Genomic DNA, 27564 nt, shown 5'->3' with positions numbered 1-27564 from the left:
CATAATTTTATCCACTTCCTTACTTCTGAACTCTGTACTCCTGTGTTCATAAGCCACAGTGTCCATTGTAGCACATGTTGTATATGGTGGACAAGAAAGCAGAGAAGAAAGAAAAAGATGCTGTTGGTGACTGGAGGAATCATTTTACTGGTCAACAGAACAAGTTAATCTTGAATAAAAATATTGTTTCTTGTGGCTGATTATTTCCACTCTTCCTGTTTCCATTTTTGTAACAAAACACAACCAAAATGACTGAAGAATAAGACAGTCAGGAGATTTTGAGGTTCCTCAATTTTATTTTGGATCCAGACACAAAATGCAGCAAGAAATACAAGAACAAAAGTTCAATGAGCAAAAGAAATGAATCAAAATAACACTGTACTCCTGTACTGTGTCTACAGACTGGAGAGGGTACAATGATTTGTATCTTCTATGGCACTTACTGCTTCGTAGAGGGGAGGACACTATGGGGCGCTGGAGGTACAGACCTGGTCATGAAGAAAAAGATGTAACAGCGAGTACTGGTGCACTGAAATCTTACATGTGCATTGGAATGTTGACAACACAAGGCCATTGTACTGCAAAATACTTAACAAGTCAAATATCTCACATCACTGGGAGGAGCTGCAAGTCACCCTGAGGTAACTGGAAAACAAGTCAGGGATTGGCGCTCAGTGGTAACAGAGGCAAGAGTTACGTTTTACTCCAAACTCCACTTGGGATAAAATGTCAAAATATAATAAGATATTCACACGAGCATCCAAAATAGTGTTTCAGTGAGCAGTCTTAGTTTTCAATAGTCTAAACCTTGCAACTTTAAATCTGAAGAAAGGGAAACACTGGCTTATTTTCAGGATAAAAGTGTTTTTTGTTTCTTTCTTTACCGTTGTAATCATTTAATGACAGAAAAAATAAAGTAGAAATCAAAATCCTGCAGACCATGGCCGCTAAATATGTTTTTGCAAAACCTGCATCATGATTACAATACTGAGCACAGCCCAGAAAGTCCTCGACATGCACGTCATGTATCAACTATCACGGCTCTGCATGTCCTCAACAGGCCACAATCTGATGTCAGAATAGAGCAACTTTCTGCACAAGCAATACATCAGATTGTCTTTCACAGTAACAACTATTAACTGTTTCAAATACACCTTTATTCATGAACATCAAAAAATAACTGTATTTACATTGTTGCTTATACATCGTATAGTTGAAAGATATTTTCCTCTAGAGTAGTAAAATACTTTAGTGCTCAGGCGTTCAGTCAAGTGCTCTGATAACGAGTAACTAGAACAGTTCCCAGGTTCATGCCAGGCCAGTCGCATGTGCTGCAGCCAGTGGTGCTATGTAACAAAGTACATTCACTTCGTTAATGTACTTAAATACATGTTATATGTAACTTAACTGTACTTGCGTAGATTTATTTAGTTTTTTCACTCCACTTCATATATCAGCAAATGTCTGTAGTTTCTACTCCACAACATTTTTACAATGCAAAGCTTAACACGTTCTTTTGTTTATTTTATTATTATTATGTGATAATAATAAAATTGGTCCTCTGATAGAATCAGAGCTGACAGGTGACATCAGATCATCTTAGAAAAGGCCACCGCCGAGACACAGCCATTAGTTATGCCTCATCCATGGCCGTATTTAAAAGAGATAGGATTTTTGAATCAGATTCAGATATACAGGCACAGTTAACGGTGTCTTCTTGCTTTGGGAAGATGCTGCACTCTGCAAGTACTTTTACTTTGAATAATTTAAGTATATTTAAATAAAAGTACTCATTTACTTTTAGTCAAGGAGAAATTTTGTTGTGGTACTTTTACTTGAGTACACTTTTGTCTATTTTTGTGTGTTTTTACTACAGCAAAATGTTTGAATACTTCCTCCAACACTGGCTGCAGCTCTGCAAAGCTGTGAAGCATCTAATTAGATAAAAGATCAAACTGTGTGAATCAACTCAATGTAAATGATTATGATTCATATTCTAAGTTAGATTCTGTAAAAATGCATTCAGAGGCTTCAGTTGTACATAAGTTGCAGGAGCTTTTTCTTAACAGCAAAATGTCACGATCAAATGCATTTACCTCACATGTGAATGCTTGAAATTCATTTTAGAACAGACAGTTTCAGCAAAAGCTAAAAGCCTGGGCAACAGTTTCACGCGTAAGCATGCCTCTGCATGTCTCTGACTGTTGTTCACCGCCTGCCTCTTTATGTAACCAGCTTCACATTGACATACAAGGCAGAATAGAAGACGACGACAACAACAACAACAGCGGCGGCAGCATGTTAAGAGCTTAGAAGTAGTAATCCATAGCTGAGTCACTATGATACTGGTATGACGCTATAGAGAATTAACCCAAACAATGGGTTTGTAAAACCATTAAAAATAGCACAGAACCAACCAAGGTTATTTATGGCACATCTTTACATCACAGAGCAAACTGAAACATGGAAGACGGAGAATAAACTTCATGAAAACAATGGAATTCACGACTGTTGACATGCAGACAGGTTTTCACAGAGACGATATAGAAATTGGAGCCACATTTCAAACTTACTGAAACTAATAATGTAAATAAAAATATGTTCATGTTGACAGATTTCATGATATGAAACTATACCATAGATTTCTTACTTGATGGTAAAATTGTATCTATAATCATGACAACCTCCACAGCTCCACACCTGCTGAACAGCTGCTCTCAGCAATAAAATGTGTGTATGGTCCCAGTGTAACTGAAGTGTCAATGTGATGCAGGTGTGTGTGTGTGTGTGTGTGTGTGTGTGTGTGTGTGTGTGTGTGTGTGTGTGTGTGTGTGTGGGGGGGGGGGGCTTTGAAAAGAAAAAGAGTTAGAGAGAAATGGAGAGTTAGATGGAGAGTAACTGTGCTTTAGCTCCCAATTTTACTCCCAGAGTAAAAGATTTAACACTTCAGTTCCACAAACACACTGTCGTTGAACCCTTTCACAAGGTAAACAGATTTTTATTATGTGTGTTGAAGGAACAATGTTTGTTAAATGGGTGTGTGTGACGTACAGTCGTTGGTCCTCATGTCCTCGGTTTGGTTCATAGGTCAATGATTTCACTGTTCACACTGGCAGAGTCGTCATGTCGACTGACCTCCAGGTAACTCCGTGATCCCGCCGGCCTCCCAGCCCTTCCCCGCACCCTCTCTGAGTCTGGAGTGATGAATGGCCGCGTGTCATCCACCCCGTCCTCCCCTAGATGCCCTGTAGATATTCTGGTCGGACGAAGCGACACAGGGCAGGACACTGATGAGGGGACACTTGTCACCCCGTTCCCAGCCCACCTGTGACCCTGATGGGAAGGTGTGGGGGGTGCAGTCACCTGCCTGCTGGGTACACTGCTGAGTACGCTGCCACCTAGTGGCATTGACGACTCTGTCGGGGCCTCGCTGCTCTCAGAGAGCATCTGAGGATCACTGTTCCTGCGGAGCCAGGGTCCCTGGCTGACCCCTGAGCCCGGGGAGGGAGACTGTGAGGTTTGGTTGAAGGGATAAAATAGGCTGCCTCCTTCCAGTAGGTGTTCCCTGTGCAGAGCCTCATCGATACTACGGGTCAGGTTGATGGGAGAGGGGGGGCGTAGATCAAACTCACATAGAGACAGGGAAGTGTCCTTATCCTGATCCAGGCTGCCACTCACTGAGCGATGAGGAGGACGTCCCAGCGCCTGCAGTCTCAGCAGGGAGCCTGTGGAGCCATCAGATATGCCTCGTTCTGCAGAGTGGCCCCTATGGTTGCGCCCCCTGTTGTTGTCTTTGACATAGCGTGGCAGAGCAGTGACCTGCTCGTGGTTCTGGTTCCTGATCAGACTTTTACTGATGTCAGCTCCAGGACGTTCCTGACCAGCCCAGTTGTTAGGCATCTCTCCCGGTCCTCCTCCTCCTACTACTCCTCCTCCTACTACTACCCCTCCTCCTCCTCCTACCCCATTGCTGTCAGATTTTCTGCACGGCTTCACTTTCAGGCTCTGCACTATCTTGGACCAGCAGGTATGTCTTTGAGTGGACCCAACAGATTGGCCAGGGGATGGCAGGTCTCCAGCTGCTCTGCCGTCTGCTCCACCCTCCTCCCTTCCCTGGTAACCTTGGGGCCTCCAGAACAGCCATGAACCCAGGAGAAGGAGCGAGAACCCCCAGGAGAGCTCCAAGAGCCGGGCCCAGAAGTGAACCAGCCACCATCCCCAGTTGAAGTGTGTCCAGTCCCCTAGCAGCCCATAGAGCCATAAGGTGGCATAAACATGCAGCCCACAGCACAATGCCCCCACAACTGCACACACTGCCAGCACTCTCCCCAGGATCACACCTATCCTCCTGCTCCCTGTCCAAGCCTTCCTCGTGCTCTGTTCAGGGACTCCAGGGTGGGGAAGCGGAGGGCAGCGTATACGTGGGAAGACATAGCAGAGAAAACCCAGACAGAGAGCCAGGCCCCAGCACAGCGACAGGACCTGCAGGGTGACGGGCACCACAGGGGACAGGGCTGGGGAGAGCAGATCAGCTGCCAGCAGCAGCGTGCACTGCAACACTGCCAACACAGCCACCAGAGGAGGACGTTCCATAGTCGAAGGTAACACACTCACCCCTGCCACCCTCATGGCCAACAATGCCAGGGCAGCATGTGTCCACACCAGCAGGTGTAGAGGCAAGTTGTAGAGCACCATAACTGCAGGGCGAGGGAGCAATTTCCGTGTGCCATAGGGGTCAATTAGAAAGAGAGTAGCCCTAAGGCCTCCGGCAAGAAACAATAGAGCGTTAGCGAGTGCAACGGCACCCCGATGAGGACAGTTTGTGGCAGGGGACAGGGTGAGGCCGAGAGCAGCTCCAGCAAACAGGAGGAGGAAGAGACTTGCTGAACCGTAGACATGAAGCTCCCAGGCGAAAGCCAGTGTCCGGCTCAGGTCACCCCAGTACAGAAATGTGCTGTTAGAGGGAATGGCACTGGGAGAGGGGACTGGATTATAAGTGGCGTGGGGAGCTTGGTGAGTATGTCCCAGGAGAGTAGAGCGGTTCCTCTGACCAATACCACTCTGGTAAGTGGGGAAAAACCTTATCCGTGTGACTGGGACTACACCGGTGGTGAGGAAGGAAGGTTTTCCTACAAAAAAAAAGAAACAGAGATTTGGTTTGTTGTTTTTTAAATTTACATAAATCAAATGTTACTGAATAGGAGGGAATTCCTGCAGAATGTCCTTTAACTGAAAAGTAGACTTGTACCGATAAAGTACATGAAATTCTATTTAAAGCCACTAGAGGGGGGTAGCTCCCCATCTATGTTATTAATCAGCGCTATCTGCCATTCATAGTTCTCCACAGTAACTCAGCTAATTCTACACAGAAATGAAACACATGCGCAGACAAAGTCTAATCAAACAATAAAACTAATACGATTTCAATACGCTGATTATTAAAATCTTTTTTAGTAACGGAGCAAACATTCATTCATGTTTCACATTTAATTCAAGGTGGAAGTAAAATGTGCGTGAGCTACCATGGAAGTCGCAACCAAAAAATGAATTGGAATGTGACAAGATAAACATTAGACACATTAAAACAAACACACAGATGCATATAGATACCTAAGATCTATAAAACTAAAATATAACAATAAAAAATAAAAGGAATAGAAGTAAAAATAAAATAAAATAAAATACAGATTACTGAAAGGCACGGCTAAAAAGGAATATTTTCAGTTTTTCCTTTCCCCTTGTCTCTAGTGTTGCTCCCCATCAACTATAACACTACATCACAAACCATGACCGAATGTAAAAATAACAAACCTAAACCAAAGCCAATGTTCCTTTACACAGGTCAAGTTTGGATTACACAAAGCACACACAACTGCACATGTGAGCCAAACAAGAGGCACAACAACTCAGCTAACACACGTCTGACCAAGGTCTGATAAGGTTTAATCAATAATCTAGTAAAACAATCATTAACTCATTAAATACAACGTCACATCCTCTTTATATACAGTCTATGGTCACATCACGCGTTATTGTCATCACTACATCAGACATTTTGCTGAGCGAAACTCTTCTGGAGAGCTGAGCAGTTATGGTGACTTAACTGGATTAGATTACATAATTAACAGGCTCGTCTACGTTACATACTGCAGCACAATGTCACAATGCATCTCAACCAGGAAATCTCTCTGTTTGAATGTGCAGAGTTTTACAAAGCATAAATCCCTTAATCAGACGAGACGACAACATGCAGCTCATTGTGTCTCCGTCTTGCATCGTCTCATTATGTTTGTTCAAGGCACCGCACCTCCTGTAAAACCCTGGACACTCCCAACAACATTACAATCACAGCTACTCAGCTACATAGATAACAGCATAAAAAACCATGACCTACAAATGAGAATCTTCTACTTTATGTGAACAATAATGAATATTAATATTAATACTAAATGTAATCATTTAAAAGGGTTCAGTGAGAAGAAAACAAATATGGCTTAGTGAGTGATGGGGCATTAAGAGATAGCTGTAACCTATAGAGGCATCTAGAAATATTCATAAGGAACTGTTTTACACTACAAATGTTATGACACAATTTTTCCCTTCCCGGTATTGATTCCAATACCTGGACTTGTGACAGTGTATCGACCGATACCGAGTGCGGACATGATATCGGCAGATTTAAAAGAATTAAAACTTGTATAACGTGTTTAACAGCTTTATGCTACTAACCCTGGATGTAAGTGATGACTGCTATCATTGTTGCATGGCCGAGCTCAGGTTAAACCCTTTGAAAAAAGGATGAATGTCACATGGAACTTGTTTCATCATTTAGTTTGACAGTCATAACTGAAAATGAACACCAATCAATAAATCTAGGAATAAAAAACAAAGAACTCGACAAGTTTGTTGGTTGTCCTGCTGCATGCTGTATTTGTTGAATTTAGTGCGTCGTTTGAATGTGGTTTCCAAAGTTACCTTCTGTATTTTGTTTGTTTTTCTCTTCGCCTTGGTGAACTCCTCGTGCCCTTTCATGTGATGGTCCTACAAACGCTTTATGAGATTGCTGGTGTTGTAATTGGCAACACTAGTGTCACCAAACTGAAGTTTTACACGGTACATGTTGTCGTTCTACTCCTCCAACATTCTAACTTGCTCTGGCTAAATCACTTCTTTTTTTGCCGCTCCAAAAAACTGCACTTGCCAATAGCAGTACAGCGCAACTGCTGTTTGGAGCAGTGAAGAGGAAGGAGTGATCTCTGGGAAAATAAAACTGCAGTTTTATCTGGGTGAAGCAAATACACCTTTAAGTCGTTAATTTGGATCACAGTATCTGTGCCGGTATCTGCATCAGAAAATCTCTATTTTACGGGCGCAATTAACTTGATGGATGGTGGAACTAAATGATCAGTGCTGCATAAAACACACAAACCACCAGCCGCTGGAAGCACTGAGGAGTTCATCCCCCTGTAGAAAACACTTATAAAGAAGATACGCTGACTAATGACTCACTCCGACATGTGTTTCAATTCCTGGCTCTGTCCCTCACTCCGTCCCTCCTATTACACACACACACACACACACACACACACACACACACACACCCACACCCACCACCACCCACACAAATTTCACTTTCAGACTCACATGTGTGAGCACTGCACCCAGATCACACACTCTTTTCTTTATTTTTATAAATGGTATGTTTCACTTCCTTCCCTGAAACTGCCTTTTTTTCCTCAAAGGAGCAAAATCCAGACACATTCCAGATGTGCTGATCACATTTCACAGCTGGATACACTTAAACGTACCCACACCCTTGAGTTTCTTTCACTGCTTTATACTGTATGTCCATACATTGCTATAAACTATTAAATAAATATCCTGCTCCATCTCATAGGAAATACAATCATGTTTATGTCCCAGATACAAATGTCGGCAGATATATACAAACTGTACAAACTGCTACTCTTGGATACAGGAAGTTATTTCTTTCAACGACCTGCTAAAGGCCCATTTAAAGACTTTATATGAGCTTGTGGGGCCGAAGAGCCTGAGTGTTTAAAAGTAGTTATGATGTTGTTCTCATGGTATCTAAGAGACTGGCTCATGTGTCCCATGTGTCATGCTTTTCCTTTTCCATCTACTTTTCCTCCAGTCTGCTCCCTTCATTGCTTTCCTTAGTGCATCTGGTTTTCATTACCTACCCCGCTCCCTGGACTTCTCTGCCCGTACCTTTCCTCTGCCACACTCTCACCCACCCTGTCTGCTCTCTCCCATCTGTACTCTCTTTTTCAGACTCGTCTATCTCTTTGTTTGGCTGTGAATCCACCGGTCCCCTCTTCAACCCTCCCCTCTTTCCTCCTGCTCATACTTTCTCCCCTTGCCGTTTTTACTCCACACAACTGCCACCCCACTTTCCACGGAAAAGTGTCTCCACTTTTTCCCCTTCTTTGAAGCTTTCTTTTCAGATTCTTCCAGTAAAAAGTCCAAGCTGCACAAACAATTCCATTTTAAATGATCAGGACAAAAACAAACGTCATCTACTATAAAACACAAGACCTTTGTCTTGTACCTGTCCTTGTTGTGCTGGCTGTATTCCCTCCTTGTTGCGTCGTTATGTTGGGTTGATTTGATGCTTTTGAGGACATTCTCACAGCCGCCAGTGTTGTAGTAAGTACACTAGTTGTAGATGTGGTCGTCACTTGCGGTGTTGTGGTGTTAGAATGCAAACTCTTCTGGCTTTGGGCAGTGACTGGCAGCTCTGAAGCCTGTGGCTGTTTCTCAGTAGACCCAGTGGTGGTGGTCATCACCGAGTCCTGCTGCGGAGGAACTCTGTCAGTGGGAGGAGTGCTTGTTGTCAGGTCTCCTAAAATATGGTGAAGAAAGCATATTTGTTATACATGGTGTAAATATTTTTGACTTTACTATCATGAAGCGATTATTCTGAGCAGTGCCCGTTCTAAACCTGCCTGTTTGGGTTGGGCTTATTAAATTTTATCGCATATCCAAATCTCGAATTCAACAAACCTTCTTTGGACCTTGTGATATATGGTCTTCATATATGCGTTCCACTTACAGACAAACCGAGATCTAGGAAATTAGTAGAAAGACATTTGATTTCTCACCTGTTAATACTACAGTGTGAAGTGTTGCTTTCGTCACCACAGAGGACAGTGTTGCTCTCGTCTCAGTCTTTGGTGATATTGTGGTTTTACTGGCTGTTGTGAGCACAAACAGTGGGAGCTTCACAGTCTGACTTTCAGGTGCTGGTTTCTTTTCGTCAGAAGTTTTAGACATCACCGTCTGTGCCTGAGGCTGATACTGCGCCATTTCATCAGCAACTGTTGGAATAGGTGCTTCCTCCTTCCCCATCATCGTTGTTGGAGAACTACCTGATCCTAACCCCTGTGGATCATCATCCTCTGACTCTGAATTACCTGCCTTGTTACCTGCAAGCTCAGCGACAGCAGTGGAAGGTAAAGTGGGCAGAGGCGGGGTAAAGCCTTTTGTAGCAGTGTCCACTTTAGCAAAGGCCCTGAATTTTAAACTGGCTGTATCAGTCCTGGGCCTGGAGGCAGTCGGTTGGGTTAAAATTGGTCCGCTGCTGAGGTTCTTTGCAGAGAGGCCAGATATAAAAGAAGGAATGGACTGTGCAGTAGGATGGGTCACTCTTTGTCCCTGTAGCACTGCATTCGTACTTGTCAGCCTATCCCGGACTGTCGCTCTGACGGGCACATCACTGCGCCCTCTGGGAGGTAAAGAGGGCCAGACTCCAGCAGTTTGCTTGGTTGGTGGAGGAGAAGAGTTAATAGGTAGGTCGAGTGGAGGAAAGGAGGATGAGGAGGCGATGATGACCTGGGCATGTGAACAATGGAGGAAAGAGAGGAAGAAGCCCAGGAAGAGAAGGGACATGGGAGCCATGGTCTGCCTCTGAGTGGTGAGTAGTGACTGGTCCCTCAGTCTGTCTCTGTATCGGTCACACCATCCTTCAGCTGGTGGCAGAGAAGACAGGCACTGTGTTAGTTTCATGGAATAAAACAAGAAACAACTAAAGTAGAATACAGTTAAACACCTTAAGGGACTTTGATGAAAAACTGGAGTCAAATGCTGAATTTTTCACTATGCAGGAGCGATGGTCCATAGTTTGCTGAAGGTTAATGCAGTGAATTGAGTGAAGATGTGATATGAGGAGTTAAATGTACAATATGTAATATGTTCACATTACACAGCAATAAATAATCATGATCCATTCCAAGTGACCACTAAAAACAGTGAAAGCGAAAAACAGCTAAGTGGCTAGCAGTGTGTTATTTCTTCGTCATATGTTGTTTGCCCAAAAGTTTTTAGCAGGAAAAACTGATATGATGCAATTAAAAGATGATCAAAATGAAACCTTGAATAAAATCTGGGATTTTTTTAACATTGTTGGAAACATTTTGGATAATGTACATCAACAAAATACATAACATAGGTCCAGTCGTTAGACATTTTAAAGCTAGGGTTGGTGAGTTGTTACTGAATCACTATCTATCAAAAAAAAAAAAGGTTGTCTGAAAATAAAAAGGAAATAAAGCCAGAGTCTACGAATGTGATAAACACAACCAACCATTTAATTCAGACCGAATGAGTTCATGTGTTTTGGGGGTTAAAGCCAACACTGGCTTTAACAAGAGGGCTGATGGAAGGAGGGGGGCTGCATCCGTTATCAAACTGTAGCTTGCTCTTGCTTTTCCAGGATCACCAACCTTAGCTTTATTAGGGAATAGTTCCATATTATAGCTTTAATACTGTGGGCAGGTCAATGATTCACCAGCATGACACCAGCAGACACACAGGGTGTGGCCAGGTATACGGTTTCAGAATAAATGTCACCAAGACAAACACAAAGGCAAGACTTCTAAAGTTATATAACAAGCACTGTCAAAACCAACAGGAGTCACAGATGGTTTCATTCAGTAGCAGATGGACGAATTAAGTTATTTTCCACACTATCTATTCCCTGCCATAAAATGTTCTTTGGATGAACATCAGTTTCTTTTTCTTCCTCCACTCTACTGCTTTTGTGATAGTTATGTTTGAGTCACGGATGCCAGGAGCTGACAGCTGTAACAGTGGAGTGTGGTGAAGCTCAGAGAGCCCGGTGCCGCACAGAAACCCCCCAAGCTCCTGAGAATTACACAATCCTACGAGTCATCAACCTGAACAGCTGCCGGCTGCATCCCAACATTGACCTCTTATCAAAAAACACCCCTTTTTCTATTACTTTTTCAGCCTAAAACTTACGTAAGACCCTCCCTTGTTCACACTAGTGTCTGTCTGTGACTCACAGTGGGAGATAACCTCAGGGAGCGGAGTCAGAATCATACTGAAACTTCACCCTGAAACATCAGGAGGGAAAGCACAGAAAAAGACACATCAGCGCCTATGGGAGGGTCCGTGCTGCTGCAGATGACTCACTGAGGCCTCATTCACAGCCCTGGCCTCTAGTTCTCAGAGAAATTACTGCAGCTGTGCACGTGCACGAGAGATGCAGTGAGTATATGGAAAATGTGTTAAAGGATATGTGTGCACAAGGGGTCAGTCACCAAGCAGGAAGTTCCTGAGCATACTGTAGGTATGTGAGAAGATTTAGACCCGTGCACAGCGATCAGTCTCTGCACACTTCAGAACGCCTATACCCATGTTTTGTTTCCTTGTTTGCTGAGTGTTAGCAGAGCAGCTGTAGAGAAAACATGTCCATGAGTACAGTAATATAAATGGTAGTATATCTCAATCTCCACCCACTCACAGTAGCCTCAATGTTTATTTTCCTTCCCGTCTCAACCAGCTCCTCTGCTCTCAGTGTAGTCGGCTGTTAGCCAATCCAATCTCTGATAAATCCTTGTTTTTCCCCCCGTCTTTCTTTTACTCATGTCCCCCATTTAACTGGACTTACTTCACCACAGTGCTGCAGCCTGCTCCTGGATGAAGGTTGAAAGAAAACCCTGAAGATAAGAGAGATAAGTAGAAACAGAGGAGGTAGATATAAGAATGTGGAGATAAGAAAAGAGGTTCGCTGGGAGGACGGGGCGGCAGGAGGAAGAGGGGACAGGCAGCTGGGATGGAAGGTTGGAGAAGATGGAGGAGAAGCAGTGATGGTAGTGAATCTGACAGTGGAGGATATGGAGAAGGGAGGGGGCAGGAATTGAAGGGATCTGTGACAAAATTAAGACGGAGAGAAGCGACGAAGGCTGTAAATTTAGGAGACAGGGGCGGGTTGACAGAAACTGTCAGAAAGTTTTCCGATGCTAACAAAACTGGAAACGCCACCAGCACTGCTGAAAATACCGTGTTGGGCATCGGCGAGTATGTGAATCTATGAACTGATCAGAAACCACGTCGTTCAAGTGTTTAGTGATCATTAGTGATTTGGCAATATTTCACGCTGGAAAGTCCCACAAACAAAATGGTGTATTGCATGCTACACGTCAGTATTGAGGGGTGGTGCAACATTAGCCACTATCACGCACTTTAACAGCTATCTAAAGGAAATTCTTGTTTTTTATTTCTATTTTTTATTCCACATGTTGTTTTTCAGTTAAGACTCTTAACCCCTTAATCATAAAATAAGTTCTATTGCATTCATTTTCTGTATGTATTTGTTTTCAAAGGGTTTAACCTGAGCCAGGCCACACAGCAATGAGAGCTTTAACCACTTCCATTCAGAGTTATCAGCATACAGCTGTTAAAATACGTTATATAGGTTGTGTGCAAGTCCAGGTATCCGAATCAGTATTGGTAGAGGTAAGGAAATTGAAACATCTCTACTGAGACAAAGAATATTTGAGAAGAGGAGGAAGAGTCACGAGGAAACTACAGCAAGTTCCAGGATGAACACGTTTGTTATGGTCCAAGCAAAGAAATCTGTGCAGGGAAGGCATGTGGGGAACTGAGCCTGCTTCACCTTTGCTCTGACGTTAACTGGCAGCTATGGAGTCACTGGCAGCTGGAGATAAACACCCTGACTATTGAGAAATGGATTTTAGTAAACATATCACTATCTTGATTTGAAGTAATCCAGCGTAAGCCTTATACGGGTATGACACTATAGGTAGTGGTGATTAATGAGTCCCAAAAGGCATTTTGCAGCATAAACTCTAGTGAGAAGTGAGAAACCCTCTGCTGCTGTATTTAAAATGCTGTCAGTGCTAATCTCATCTCCATACAAGGGTCATATGCACAAATAGAGCCACACACAAAGCAGCGGTTTCCCAAAATGTTTTTCTTGAATGGATTTAGACAATTTTACCACAAATTTCCACGAGAATAATAAATATGAGAGTAAATGAAGCAGACTGGCAGCTCCTCTTTAGCAGTCTGAATTTCAAACTGGGAACAGACTTGTCGGTTTTCATTTCTAACCAAACACTACAAAGACAAGATCAGTGTAATCAGCCGGTTATGTGTTTGGATTGAATGTAGACCTAAATGCTCTCAGCCAACCGCATCTGCTGTGGTTGGCGCGCGCGCACACACACACACACACACACACACACACACACACACACACACACACACACACACACACACACACACACACACACACACACACACACACACACACACACACACACACAGTAAGCACATCCCTCTGTGACTGTCCAGGGGAGGAGAAGGCAGCAAGTGTATTTTTATCACATTCAGCCCCTCGGGCCCGAGGCACACATCACTCTGGATTTCATTTTTAGTGGGGATGTGCATGTAGTGCGGATGTCGTCACTCTCTTTCACACAATACGTTCTTTATCCCGGGCAGGAAAGGCCCATGGATAATATCCAATGGTACAGCTGTGGGCAACAATCTGAAGATTACTATAAAGTCCTCGCTCACAGAATAGATCTGCTGGTTATATAATCATCTGAGTCAATGTAACAGCAGCTGGTAATCAGTTAATCTCAGTGATGCTATGTCTACGCTAATGTATTAATATGGCGAGTTAATGCCACTTTACATAAGGAGACAGGCAGATAGGGTGGGGTGAAGAAAGAGGTGGGGTTAAGAGAACTCTCTCTCTCTCACACACACACACACACACACACACACACACACACACAGTGGCAGTGCAAAAATTCCATTAAATTCTGTGAATGTTTCCAGGGACAGTCCTAAGTCTATTTGGGAACAGAAGAATCTGTGTCTTTTCAACAAAGACGGGTCAAATCTACGCTGGGTATTGAGCCTCAACTCTATAATGACCAAAATGTTTCCTAACAGACTTAGAACTGTCAATTACTGAAAGACAGGATTGAAAGTCTAGTCAGATATGTAATTTATTTACTCTAATAACCTCTGTCATGGTTAGCAGCATTAGACAAAAATGACTGGATGAATTAGCACCAGTCTTGATTGGAAGGATGCAGTATACGTCAGGGAAGAACCCATTACATTTTTAGAACTTTATTTTATACATTTACAAATCAAATTTTTCTACACATGTACAAACTTGAATTTCTTTGGCAGAATTTAAGTTTACAGAAGTTGTTTTAACTACGAACTCTGGAATTGTTTGTGAACATCACTTAATATGCATGTTACACAGTGTGTTTAATGTGCTCCAAATTTGATGAAAATCCATCCAATAGTCTTTGCGACATTTCAAAACCGCAAATACCAACCAAGAGGATTTAGAGGAAATATCACAGACCCTGTCTGTACAAAATGACATGGCAATCCATCGAATGGTTTTTGAGACATTTCAGTGGGAAGCAAAGTGGTTGGAGTGACTGATCATCCGATCCTCAACCTTAGTGCTGCGTTGCTAGCATGGTTAAAAATTCATACCCAGCCGTCGTCTTCTTCAGAATGTGTGAATGCACACATGCTGATGCTGTGTGTGTCTGGGAATGAGATTACAAGGTCATGTCTTTGAGTGAGTGCCCAATACCTGAGATGACTTTACAGTATCCAGTGTCAAGGAGGCTACCAGTGGAGCACAAACAAAGTCGTGAGCAGAGAGACGGTCATTCAGCTGAGAGGAACAGCTGGTTAACGGAAGATGGGGATGAACACAAGAGAGAGACCGAGGCAATGATAAGATGGAAAGCTTCCCAAAAAAAACAAGAAAAAGAAACTGATGGTAGGAATCTGATTACATGGTGACAGTGGTACTGTGTTTCTGCTGGGACAGCAAGAAAGCAAAGACAGAGGAACAGTAGAGATGGAGAGAGAAGGAAAAGCAGAAAGTGACTGAAATAAAACAGCACAGAGCTGGTGGACGTCTGCAAAGCAACAGTGACTCAGACCAGAAGAGCAGTTATGTATTAATGCTTGTCCATCAGCTTTTGCCATACTGATGTATGACTTGTTTGTATTGCACTCTGGAAGGGGAGAGGTGTGACTGTGAAGCAGTGTGTGTTTGTTCATTTGTGTGTATGTGAGACATAGGGAGAGAGACGGGGCTGAGGGGAGAAATAGGCGGGGGAGCATATGTGGTCATGTTGGTATGCGAGTGGTGGGGGGGAGGTCGCTGGTTTGACCGTTAAAAAATTCCACACCTTGAAATAACATATGGACAGCAAAACAGCTCTCACGTTATTTTCTTGCTCATTTTGAAATTATATCACGACCAATTAAGTAAATAAAAAAATATCACTTGTAGGTTCAGTGTGTAAGATTTAGGTAAAAGGGATCTATTCAGACATTGATTATAAAATAATTCTAGTGATATTTTCACAGTGTGTTTCATCTAAATTGTACGAATGATTGTTTTCTTTACCCCAGAAAGGGCCCTTTATATTTAAATACTTTAAATTAAATTAGGAGCAGGTCCTCTCTACAGAGCCTGCCATGTTTTTTAAAGTAGCCCAAACTGGACAAACTTAGGTGAGGGGTATTCAGCTGCAACATGCAACTTCACCACTAGATGTCACTAAATTCTACACACTGAACCTTTAATCGGTTTATATTCAGTTAATATACATTAAGACAAAGACAAAGAAAGTTTTCAGCCAACGTCCAAAACTGTCCATTTAGCTCTTAAGTCAAACCAAAGCCTGGTACAGATGCCCCTCACGTGGTGCTCCACTGACCTGGGGCGGGGGGGGGGACGCCAACCACACAGCGAGGTCATGCTATATGGAGAGGGGAGGCTCCAGAACAAATCGTGGATGCTTTTGATCCCTGGTGGAAGCGGATGTCCAGCTTTAAAGTGCTGAGCCCCACAACATCTTTGACTGATGTTCCGCCTTCATGCGAGCCACAGATCAAAAGCTGAAGGAGGTCAGCGTTTAAAGGGTGAGGTGCTTTAACTGTCACTCCACACACACAAAAACACACACCTAGACAGACGCATACCCCCTGCATAAAAACACATGCTACAACGATAGAAATGGGATCAATGGCCACGGAGAGAAAGCTCACCAGAGAGCTGACACTGTCTACAAATATTCGGTGAATTATTATGACAAAGAGGGTACTCAGATGTTCGAATTACCACGCACACATTCCCAGAATTACAAGCCGAGAGATAGAAAGTCTGGGGACTGATTAAGACAGCTGCTAAACCATGTCGAGCCACAAAACACTTGCAGGAAAAGTGATTACAGGCATCGCAAGTCATAAAGTGTGTGCCTGCTGCAGGGAGTCAACCAAAGCTCAACTTCAACCCAACTCTGCCACAGCTGCATTCAATAAAGACTGTTGTGTTAAGTGGTGTGTTGCGTGGCAATCATTCAATTTGCAAACAAATTGTGTATTTATAAAAATAAAGTGTTATCATGTGCATGGATGCTCTTATTTGGAACTTTATTAAAAATGTAATGAGTTCAGTGGACTAGATCAAAAAAAGATCCAGAGGCATGAAAGAGCAGGGGAACAGATGGGTCCAGTGGTTAGTGGGTTTGTTCTCCATCAATATCTTGAGTTATTCTTTACTTTCCTCTACTCTGACAGTTGAGCACTGTCTGTTCTGAGGAGTGTGACATGTCGGCTATTAACTGGAAGGTATTCTTTTACTATCCTGACAGTTTAAAAGCGTCTGGCCAACGATAGGAATGAATGATAACCATTATTTTACAAGGTAAGCCATTAAAGTAAGCCATTTGTTGGCTACTCAATTATAAGCCTGAAGTCATGGTTCATCTTCAGTCCGGCAACAGCCTTTAACTCTTTCAAACCCCCACTTCTCCATGAAAACACTGTCAACGAAATCTTTTCTGAGCTTTTAAAGCAGATTTAGGCCTGTTTCTCTCCCACAGAGTGGTGTGCGATGTTTTTCTTTTGAATTCAACTCGTCTGGCTGGGCTCTGCGTTACATCCAGTAGCACTTTTGAGCAGCTCTGTCTGCCCTGTGCTATCCCAGTAAGAGTGTTTTCCCCCACTTTTCCCCTCCCTCGCTCTGCTGGATGAGTTAGGATCCTGATGAGGAACAGGTGCAGCCAATTCCTCTGTAGTGCCACAGCCCTTCTCCTACATGCCGAGGTTGGACAACCCTCGTAAATATACTGTAAACACGCAGGTACAACATGTTGTGCACGTGCAAGCGGTGGCCAAAGGTTGAAATACTACTCCATTTGTTGCCATTTCACCACCTAACTGCACACACTTCTATGCACTTTGTGGACAGGAGAACAAATTCAATTTCCTTTAATATTTGGGCATATAGGTTTCCCAGTCAAACTAATGAAAGAAGCTGGTGGTCGAGTCTGGATGGTGAAGCTGATTGGGATTTGGCAATACAACAATTATTTTAAAGCTGGTGGGGTCTCTGATGGATTGAATAAGAATTGAAATTAACAATAGAGCCACCAACTGAAAATAGGTGAGTCCTCAACCTGAGAAAACAGTTATGACTCAAATAGGCACATAGTTTTAACTGTATCCAAAACAGCTAATAGTTATAAACATCAGCAAACATTAGCTAGTAGGTGTCTGTATAAACACTAAATTTGACAGTGTTATTCAACCCTGGTTTTTGTATGTTTCATTACTGGCTGACATAATTCACTAATTATAAAGCAGAAAAACAGCATTACTACGTTCGTCCCATAGGCTGCATTCACTAAAAAAATGGACAACGCATCGCAACTTCCTCCCACTATTAAAAAATGAAGCTAAAATATCTTGGATATGAAAGCCACCATCTTGCCATTTGGAAAGTCTACGATAAGTTGGTGGAGCCATTGTCTCTAGGTCCCGCCTATACATGCGCTTGAACGATCATGAGTATCTCAGCTGTCAATCATGACGTTTCATCATGTTGTGTATAACATCAAATAACTATAACTACTTAAATAAATAAAACTTAATGGAAAAATCAATAGATGCAATAACACCTACCAAAAATGACAAAAGAATCTGAGACATTTTTATTTGATGTGTACTTCTTAGTTCTTAGTTTGGTCCATGTCCCATTCAGCAACATGGAGGAGGTTGGATTTGTGAAATGTACTGCAGCCAACCACTAGATGGCAATTAAGACGCTAATTTGGCTTCACTTTAAGGGAACAGTCATGTCGTATATCCTCACGTTGTCTTTGGTTCATCCTATCTCCACACAATCGGCCAAACCGACGCTTCTCCTGCACTTCTCATGACACGTTATTACCAAAGACAACGTACTCAAAGCACGGAAACCAATAACAGGTAAATTAGTGGAGGTAATAATGCGGAAAAACACCGTAAACCTGCATCTGCGGACGGTACCGCGGCGCAGGTAGGGGCTGCGCTATTACGCATGACTCACTGCGCCAAGTGTCGCCGTATAGCAGCTTCAGGTAACTGTTCTCCGAAGTCCACGATCTGTTCGAGCTGAGCGTACCTGCAGGGCTGTGCTGCTCCCTCCGATGGCGTCCTCTGCGGCAGGAGACCGGGACTTCTACATATCCAAAGGAAACCGTAGTTCACTGTCGCTGTATCAGGGCGCAGGAGGTGAAAACGCTCCTCTCACACACATTCACAGAGCAGGTTTGTGCTCAGCAGCCTTGTGCCGCTGCCAGTTCCCTCCAGTCATGAGCCAGTGAGGAGCCGAACGCCCCCTCCGACCGACCGCTCCATCTCTCCTCACATCCCTCCCTCTTTTTTTTTTCTTCACTCACAAGCGGATGAACACGGTTGCCTACCTATCAACCTACCGCCTGGCACGCCTGTTACGCAACAGAGGTCTGTGTCACGCAGTTTCAGCCTCGGGCCCTCGGTGTATCTCAGTGTGCGTGTGTGTTGTCATCTACCTTTAAAGAGGCTTATTTGGACAGTGCCCTGTGAAAACGTGACGACACTGGCATTGACGTCATCTCCATCATCATCATCGTTGATATACATCTTATCCGGTCCAACCTAAAGCTAAATAAATGAAAAATGTCATTCCATTTATCCAACTAATCATTATATACATTTTTTTTATTGGAATGACAGCTGATGGAATTTTCTTTCAAGAGAGACTCTGAGGATGTGGAATATGTTTTTCTCCAATGGGATTTGGGTTCGAATACAAAAATATATGGTTACTTCAGATGTTTTCAGACCTGCACTGATCTCCAGATTATCTCCTGAAATGGTCGTGAGGCATTGTACGTGAGAAAACAAATGTCAGAGTCATTTGCTGCGGACATTCTTCCGGGTTTCTCCTGGCAGCCCCAGTAAAAACTCTGGATAATGTCCGAATGAGCCAAAGAGAGCAGATTATCCTCCAGAAGATTCCTCAGTGAGCATGGATCCATGTCATGTTTTTAAGACATGCCACAAATGTAAAACTGAAAAAAAAAGAATAGAAATATCTAAGGATGATAAGAGGAGCCATGCATGAAGAAGTCTTAGAAAGAAATGTGATTGCAGCAGAATTTATAGTTACGTTCCACCTCCTTCATCGCCCCTTAACCCCTGGAAATGTCTGTGTAGTGCGTCTCCTGCTGCATTCTCCATATGTTAATGGAAAACACTGAACAAACTCCTGATTGCATTATGTGGACATTCTCTGGAGTTCATGTCTGGAAACAGCTTAAAAGTAATGTCAATTAAATACTCTCTGATAAATAATCTGATTCTGTCGGGCAAGCACTTTATTCATAGATGCAAATATTTAAGTGAGGTCCGATTACAAGACATGGAAGACATTTGAAAAATCTCTTCAATGCTTGAAATGCCCTGAAACGTCTTGTCCTTAATACTGTATCAAAACCAGTACAAGAGATGTTGTACAGTAAAGTACAATAAAAAAACGCTTTGGGGGTTTTGCTGGAATAAAATCAGACAATTAACTGGTGGCATGAACAGGTAGAGGCATGTCCTGGTGCAGCTGCAGCAGCAATGAGGACATTAAGCTTGGATCAGAGCCGTGCATGAAACTCAAGCCTCCCTCCCTATCACCCTCTCCTGTCCTCCAACCAGGGACAGCAGAAGGGGGGAGCGAGCCGGTCTGAGCCAACATGATACTGCTTCCTCATGCTGCACCTTGGCTCACTGCCCTCCACTTCATCCTTCGCCTGATTGTCTCTCCGTCCTGCACAAACACGACACTCCAGTTAGGACATGCATGCTGTTGACACTGCAGCTTTGCCCTGACTGAGCCCCCAAAACGCAGACAAATACTGATAAAGACTCTCCTAACTGTCACACTCTCTCATTCTTTCTTTCCTCTCCATGTATGTCACTTTCATTAGATTGTCTGCACTGTAAAGCCGAGTCCTAAAATAACCTGCGCAGCTCAGAGGATTGTCCTAATGCCATTATATTACTACTGAAGCAGCAGGAGAGACACTGAAGGGTTAGGACAGGAGGAGCGGGGACACTTCAAGATGCTAATCAGATTTATTGCACATGGATTATGAGTAATATTCTCAAGGTGGGGGATAAGTGAGCAAACGGTGCATATTAAAAGACGCCCACCTCATAAGAACGAACAGAGAATGGATGTTTATATAAGGTTTTTGCAAGAGATATGGAATCTAGAATATTAACATAAAAGGGCATTGGGAGTGTGTTTACATCTAATTCACCTCCTGATGTGCAGCGTTTGGAGAATGAGTTGATTGTTATCCAGTTCAATTTCTAACAAGACGAGCGTCATCTGGTGCGCTGTATCTGATTCATCTGACAACATGAAAAAAGGCCCAGATAAGTCGTTCCTCTTACACGGATGTTTTGTTCTCTGAGTTGAATGATAAACATACAGGAGAGCTCAGGTGTGTCCAAACAAAACCATAAATGAGATATTTTAACTTTTGTCCCATGAGGTGACCCAGTTTTCAAGTGTTTCAAATTAGTCTTCAAGAGAAGTGCTCAATCTCTCTTTGACAAGCTGATTTAAATCCAATCATTCCCCTCTGTCCTGAGCTAGTTTGACCTGTAAAAGAAATTAGCCAGAAGTTTATTTATACCCTGGTCCCCATAGTCGAAACAAGAGGAGTTCCCTCGTAGATCTGGGGTCAAAAATCAGTTAATGTGTTTTATTACATATTATGTTAAACATTACATTTATATTTGAAAATCACTATCTAGAGTTCTCAGGTGAATTTAATACAGTGTAAAAGTACCTCTAAAATGTGGTGAAGAAGTATAGAGTTTAAATAGAAATACCTCAGTAAACTACAAGTACCTCATAGTTGGCATTTAACTATGTTACATGAGTAAATGTACTTAGTTACTGTCCCACTTAAATCAAAGCAGGTCAACCCTGTGACTTACATGTAAATCACCATTGACTGACAGCTCTGGATTCATATGGGTAATTTTTAGTGGGCTTTAAATAAAGTGAGAGGGGGGCTTATTTCAAGCTTCCTAAATGAACAGATTCTTAAAAAGGAAAGAGTTCACTGCACTGACACTGACGCACACGAAAAAAAACCTCACATGGAATATATGCTCTCCCACACACTGTGGATAGTGTTTCTATACCATCTTTGTCCAGGAATGCGTAGAATACATTCCACTTAAGTCATTTGAATTGATCGTGGTTGGGGGGCCGTGAAATTTAATACCAGAGCAGACGGAACAGTTTCTTCCACCCAATCTATACGGCACTGAGCCGTAATCACAGTCAGCTAAGCAGAGATCCTATCAGATGGAAGAAAGTATCACATTTCACCACAAAATAAAGCTCTTTAACTAAGAACAGTAAAGATGCTCAAATCCATCTGCACATACATGATTCAGAAAAGCTCAGGGTCTAAAGTACCTCTGCCAGCTCTGCACTCACGCTCTCTCTCTCTCTGTGTGTGTGGCTTTCCCTTCACCCTGGTTGTCTAGACACCAAAGAATATTCTCCCCTACTACGGGCCCCAAAAAAACTGACTCTGATGTGGGGACTGCCCCCCCCCAGTCCGTCAGGCTCCCCCTCGAATGTCCCCGGCAGCTTAGGGTTTCACCACATCTAAGGTGAATCAACACAACTCGCTCCAAATATGATCCATTTTAGGTATTGTATCAGATACTGTTATATAATACATCTGTTACTGTTCAGGAATGATAACATCCATCACTTTAAGAAGCAGACAAACTGTGAACCTGCACAGAGACCATCTTTGGACAACAGAGACGAAGTACGGACATTCAAAATGAATCAGTTTCCTTTGAATAAATCAATGCCAATAGCAATTATTACTATTTTATAATAATTATATTCTTATAAACTTTATTCCTTTGCAAACATTTTTTTCAGCTTTGAGCGAAACATTATGCTGTGACAAAATACATTATTATTAACCATCATTGATTTACACTATTGATGTAGACATAACTGAATTATGTTTTATTATGTCTTAAATTACTATTGATAAATTAATGTATATCAAATTCCTGTCCATATATTCCCATTATATACAGAACTGTTAGTATAAATACATTAACTGTATTGACAGTAAGACAACATTCCGTACAGTATCTACTAGACTTGCACTGGCCATATACATAAAATCACTACCAATTATCACAATCTGTATCATTTATACTTTAGCAGCTATTGCTCTGTTTTCTCAAGCTGGTTATTATGGGCATTGTTGTAGGGCTGCTTTAAGGCTATACCTCAGTTTTCAGTTTATTAGGAACACCTTGATTAAAATGACCGCAGTCCATCGATACGTTTCTTTAATGAAAGTTAAAATGTTCACTACTTTTTGAAACTGTGTTAAAGAGCTGTGGATTCAGGTGTGTGATCGTTATAGAGGCTGCAGTTTGTGTTGCTGTTGACCTACAGTATGACATACACACAGTGTGTTGTTTAGCTCAGCCTCATTGATATGAACTGTAAAATAACACATCTCAGTTCAACTGCACTTCAATCTACATCCTCCAAAAACTATCATAAAGTTTAAATAACATCTTTTCAAACATTTTCAACAAGAACGGAACATTGAAACCTTCATAAATTGGATTTGTTGCAGGACTATGATTAGACAGCAGGGGTTCCTAATAAACTGACAACTGAGTGTATTGGATTTTTACATTTCTGCACCAGTGTGATGAAATACCTTGAATTACGCCCATCTAATAAACATCAGTGAAAACAGGTACTTCCATCATACTTCGTCCATGTGGTTATTTAATCAATGAACGCAACAGAGGTTCCCACCTCTCTCAGACTCAACCACCTCAAAGACACGTCTCACATGTCATCCAAAGGCCAAATCCAAACAAATGCCACACATCTAAAATACACAATGCAGTCTACTTTCTCTTTTGCTCATGTTCCAAGCGTGCGCCCCCTGGTGCCTGCAGTAGAGCCTCTTATTAGAGAAGGACGGAACACTGAGTTAAGAGATCTACTCTCAACTGAACAATTCCTGCAGGCATAACACACACAGTGACCCACCTCTTACATAATGCACAGGCCACTGTGATGATGTTGTTTTTGTCTGCGTGTGTCAATGTGCGTGCACACGTGGCTTTCTCTTTACAATGCATGTCACCACCTCAAGCACACTTTCACCTTTTCTACTCTTTCCCTTTAATTCAAATTCATTTCCTGTTCTCCCGACTGTTTTTATGACTTTTCTTATCATCTATGTTTTGTCTTCCTCAGTGTGACGCTGCCTTAAAGCAGGGCCCCAGCTTTTGTCCAGCTCAAATGGAGTGGGGATGAAAGCTGACTCAGTCATTAACTCACATGGCTGCACACTCTTCCACAAATACAAACATTTGTATGCGTGTGAGACGTGCACATTCTGACACAGATGCAGCTACATGCATGATGCACCTGCTCACTCCAGACTATACATCAGAAAATATCAAATCAAATTAGCACAGAGAGATTTGAAGACATTGGAGGATAAAGTAATCCATATATTTTAGACTAATTAAAATATGACTGTAAAGGGACATTAATGAGTCAAAAGGGACACGAGACATGTCCATGTTGTCAACAGAAAGAGTCACACTAACATCCCAGCAGTGACAACAGTTAACTGCAGTCCTTGCTATAAAAAGATCCGCTGACACAGTCAACTACTGCCTATAGATAAACATACGGTCACTGTGGCACTCCACAGCCACCCACCCACCCACACAGCGTTATTATGATCCAACAGACAGATACACTATTTTAATGCAGGAAACTCACAGAAGAAGCACCATGTTTGTCCTATGACCTTTTCAGACATGCACACAAATGCCACGGCATGTGTGTGTGTGTGTGTGTACATGGTGTAACAAGAGCCTGAGGTCTGAACTAAAAATATTCATCCAGTGCAATTTCTTCAACAAAAAAAAAAAGAAAGAAAGAAAATAGGCTAAAGCAAATGGCCCATTATGTGACATTATCCCTCAGGGGATATCTTCCAAAGCATGCTGCCATCTAGTGACCACTTCTGGCAACATTTAGCAGAAATGGTTTTACTGGAGTTGAAGATTCTATCTGGATTGATGACTGTGCTAATATGGACATTTTCTTTTAAAATAGAAAGTAGTTCAAATGTTTTATTGTAAAAACAACCCTGTGTGGTGCAGTTGTAACAGTGTACTTATGGGGAGGTAGACATAGGACAGGTTACAGTTAAATATAAACAGTACAAAAACATTAGAATATCAATTACATATTATGTTCCTGTCAGAAAAATCTCCTGTTAATTATTTTTTGTCGGGTTTTTAATTAATCTGAAATAACCGTGTGTGTTTTTTGCAATATGGTGTAGATCGGCTGTGGATGAGGGGGTAGAGCGGTTGTCCTCCAAACAGATGGACGGCGACTCTCCCCCAGCCCAATGCGAAGTGTCCTTGGGCAAGATAATGAACCCTGAATGGCCCCTCATAGATGTTGAATGCACTAATTGGCTTTGGATAAAAGCGTCAGCTAAATGACATGTAATGTAATGCAATGTAATCCTGATACAAGAAGCTTGTTTACCTCACACCACTCTCTCCTTCTTGACCGACATCTTTGCCTTCTTATGACACGCTGACTTGGTTTTCGCACGCTTCACCGCAACATTTTCTTCCGTCTTAATCTTTCCTTTCTTGCATGCTATCCCAATTTCTTCTTCCTCCTCTTCCTCCTTCTTTGGCTGCATCAGTGGCATTTCTTTCAGTTTTTGGAACTTCTTCAGGTCAGCACAGAACAGCACCTAAAACAGAGAGAGTGTGAGGGGACATGACAGAGACTGACCGACAGACTGAATGTTTAGAATAAAACTGACCGACTGTGCCCAACCAGCGTAAGGACCCCACAGTTTTCTGAAAAAATCCCCTGTGATGAAAAATAACAGTGAGCCTTGTATAAAGAGTTTCAAATATTCAATGTTTACATCAACTTCAATTACTGAGATGTGTGAATACCAACCAATGTCTCTGTGAAGTTTATCTGTGATACTCTTCTGTCCGTTGCCAGAAGCATAATTGTAGTCACGCTTAGCGATCTGCCATATGTGTGTGTCAACAGGCACAGCCTCTGCCTTGTCAAGGGACATCAGACAAACACAGTCCGCCACCTACAGGACGACAAAAAACCTTCATCACGTTTTCACTTAAGTTCACTAAATATGAGAAAAACATACGGCTGCTGTACCTTAGTGCCCACACCAGGAAGAGTACGCAGGGCATCACGGGCCTGCAGATACGGGATACTGCGTAGACCTTCCAGCCACTGGAGCCCATGCCTGTCCAGAATCTGCTCGGCACTCTGCTGCAGGAACCGAGCCCTGTATCCAAAACCGAGATCCCTGAGACACGCCTCCACGCTGCTGTCTGCCAATTACATTTCAGAAAACATGATTGTGAGCATGCACTGCTTTAAAATGTGACACATTCAAATAGGAAACTCTTTTATTGGATATTAACATTTCACTGACTATTACTCACAATGTGGCTTCTTCGCTGAATTAATAAACTATACAGATCTGTAAAGAATAACATAATTAACAATAACATAATTGCTTTAATAGACTGAAGCCCATAGAACTCATGTAACATGACAGATGATGTCTATGATAATTTAGCACGGGTGATTGTCGACCAGGTTATGACTGATCTATGCTCAACTTATTTAAAATGTGAAGTAATCGGAAGTTGAAAAATGTTGCGGTGGCTACGAATCAAATCAAGGAATCCTGGTTGGATATTCAACAACTGAACCACAGACTACACACCAACAAGTGAAGAAATGACTTATATCACTGACCCAGGTCCCTAGCACAGTTTTAAATACTGGTTTACACATATATGTTACTTGGCAAGTTTATATACACAGGTTTATGGATTATTGATGGGTGAATGGAATGCTTTGGGTTCTTTAGGGAAAGAACAAAGTACCTGCAAGCGCAGTCAGGGAAGGAAAGTCATAGTAAGAGGTTTGGTCCAGCTGACACAGTGGAGCACCCAGAGCCTGACACAGTCTGTCCACCATGCCCTGGATTCGGGAGATGTGGTTGTTGGAGGTGCAGATGAAGGAAAACAAGCATTCAGTGGGGTCCTGGCGCAGCATCCTCACACCTGAGCGAGACCAAACTACATTTCTAAATCACATTTCATTTAAAAAAAAAAAAACACTGACTCAGTCGTTATCTACGGAACGGTGATCACATGAATTCACAAACGTACCTGTGAAAATGTCTGCGATTTGCTTGAAGTGGGGGTCTGCTGCCCTCCAGTCTGTGTACAGCTTCGCCAGCTTCACACTCAGCTGGAGGTAATCTCTCAGCATCTGCTCTTCCTCCTCAGTGTCCTTCACTACACTCACGCCCTCTTCCTCCTTCACAGCTCCTTTCGATCTCCTCTCTGACTTACTTTCTCCTGGGGAGGAAATCCCAGCCGGTCCCCTCCTCTGCCCTCCTTGGTTTTTATAAACGTGGTACCACAGGGTGTCATCTGTCTGGGTCAGAGTCCACACTCGTCCTCCCATCACCCCTGTCCAGTGGCCTTGTGCGGTTTCTCTCCATCTGTGGGTTCAGATTGTTGGAATCTGTTGATTTCACCTGCACCAGTATTGTTGCATATTTCTGATTGAGCTCAACCCACCGGAAAGATTGTCCACAGGCAAGAGTGAGCCCCAGACGCAGCTCGGACTTCGCGCAGGTCAGACATCTCCACACGTGTGTCCCCGATGATAGCACCGCATGTTTGGCCATGGATGCGAACACTTACCCTGCTGGTTTCTACAGCTTATCA

The 27564-nt window shown here is 42.7% G+C and overlaps 1 protein-coding gene across 8 annotated transcripts; it reads right to left on the bottom strand.

Annotated features, from left to right (window-relative positions):
* Positions 1-276: 276 nt before the first annotated feature.
* Positions 277-27555, bottom strand: ogg1 (8-oxoguanine DNA glycosylase). 8 transcript variants are annotated; one of them, XM_020096402.2, is made up of 8 exons: positions 27415-27555; positions 26998-27335; positions 26710-26889; positions 25967-26145; positions 25742-25889; positions 25599-25648; positions 25310-25526; positions 9855-9992 (listed from the first exon to the last, which is right to left on the bottom strand). In XM_020096402.2, exons 1-7 carry the CDS (start codon positions 27522-27524, stop codon positions 25311-25313), a joined length of 1221 nt encoding a protein of 406 aa, XP_019951961.1. In that variant the 5' UTR covers positions 27525-27555; the 3' UTR covers positions 9855-9992; position 25310. The 8 variants fall into 8 exon arrangements, with proteins under 8 accessions (XP_019951959.1, XP_019951958.1, XP_069382552.1 ...); XM_069526455.1 differs by lacking the exon at positions 9855-9992 and adding an exon at positions 19054-19317; XM_069526454.1 differs by lacking the exon at positions 9855-9992 and adding an exon at positions 19357-20473.
* Between the last annotated feature and the right edge of the window lie 9 nt (positions 27556-27564).

This window comes from Paralichthys olivaceus, chromosome 6, assembly GCF_024713975.1.
Source record: "Paralichthys olivaceus isolate ysfri-2021 chromosome 6, ASM2471397v2, whole genome shotgun sequence".
Classification (NCBI taxonomy): domain Eukaryota; kingdom Metazoa; phylum Chordata; class Actinopteri; order Pleuronectiformes; family Paralichthyidae; genus Paralichthys; species Paralichthys olivaceus.
This window is presented reverse-complemented; position numbering and strand designations above follow the sequence as displayed.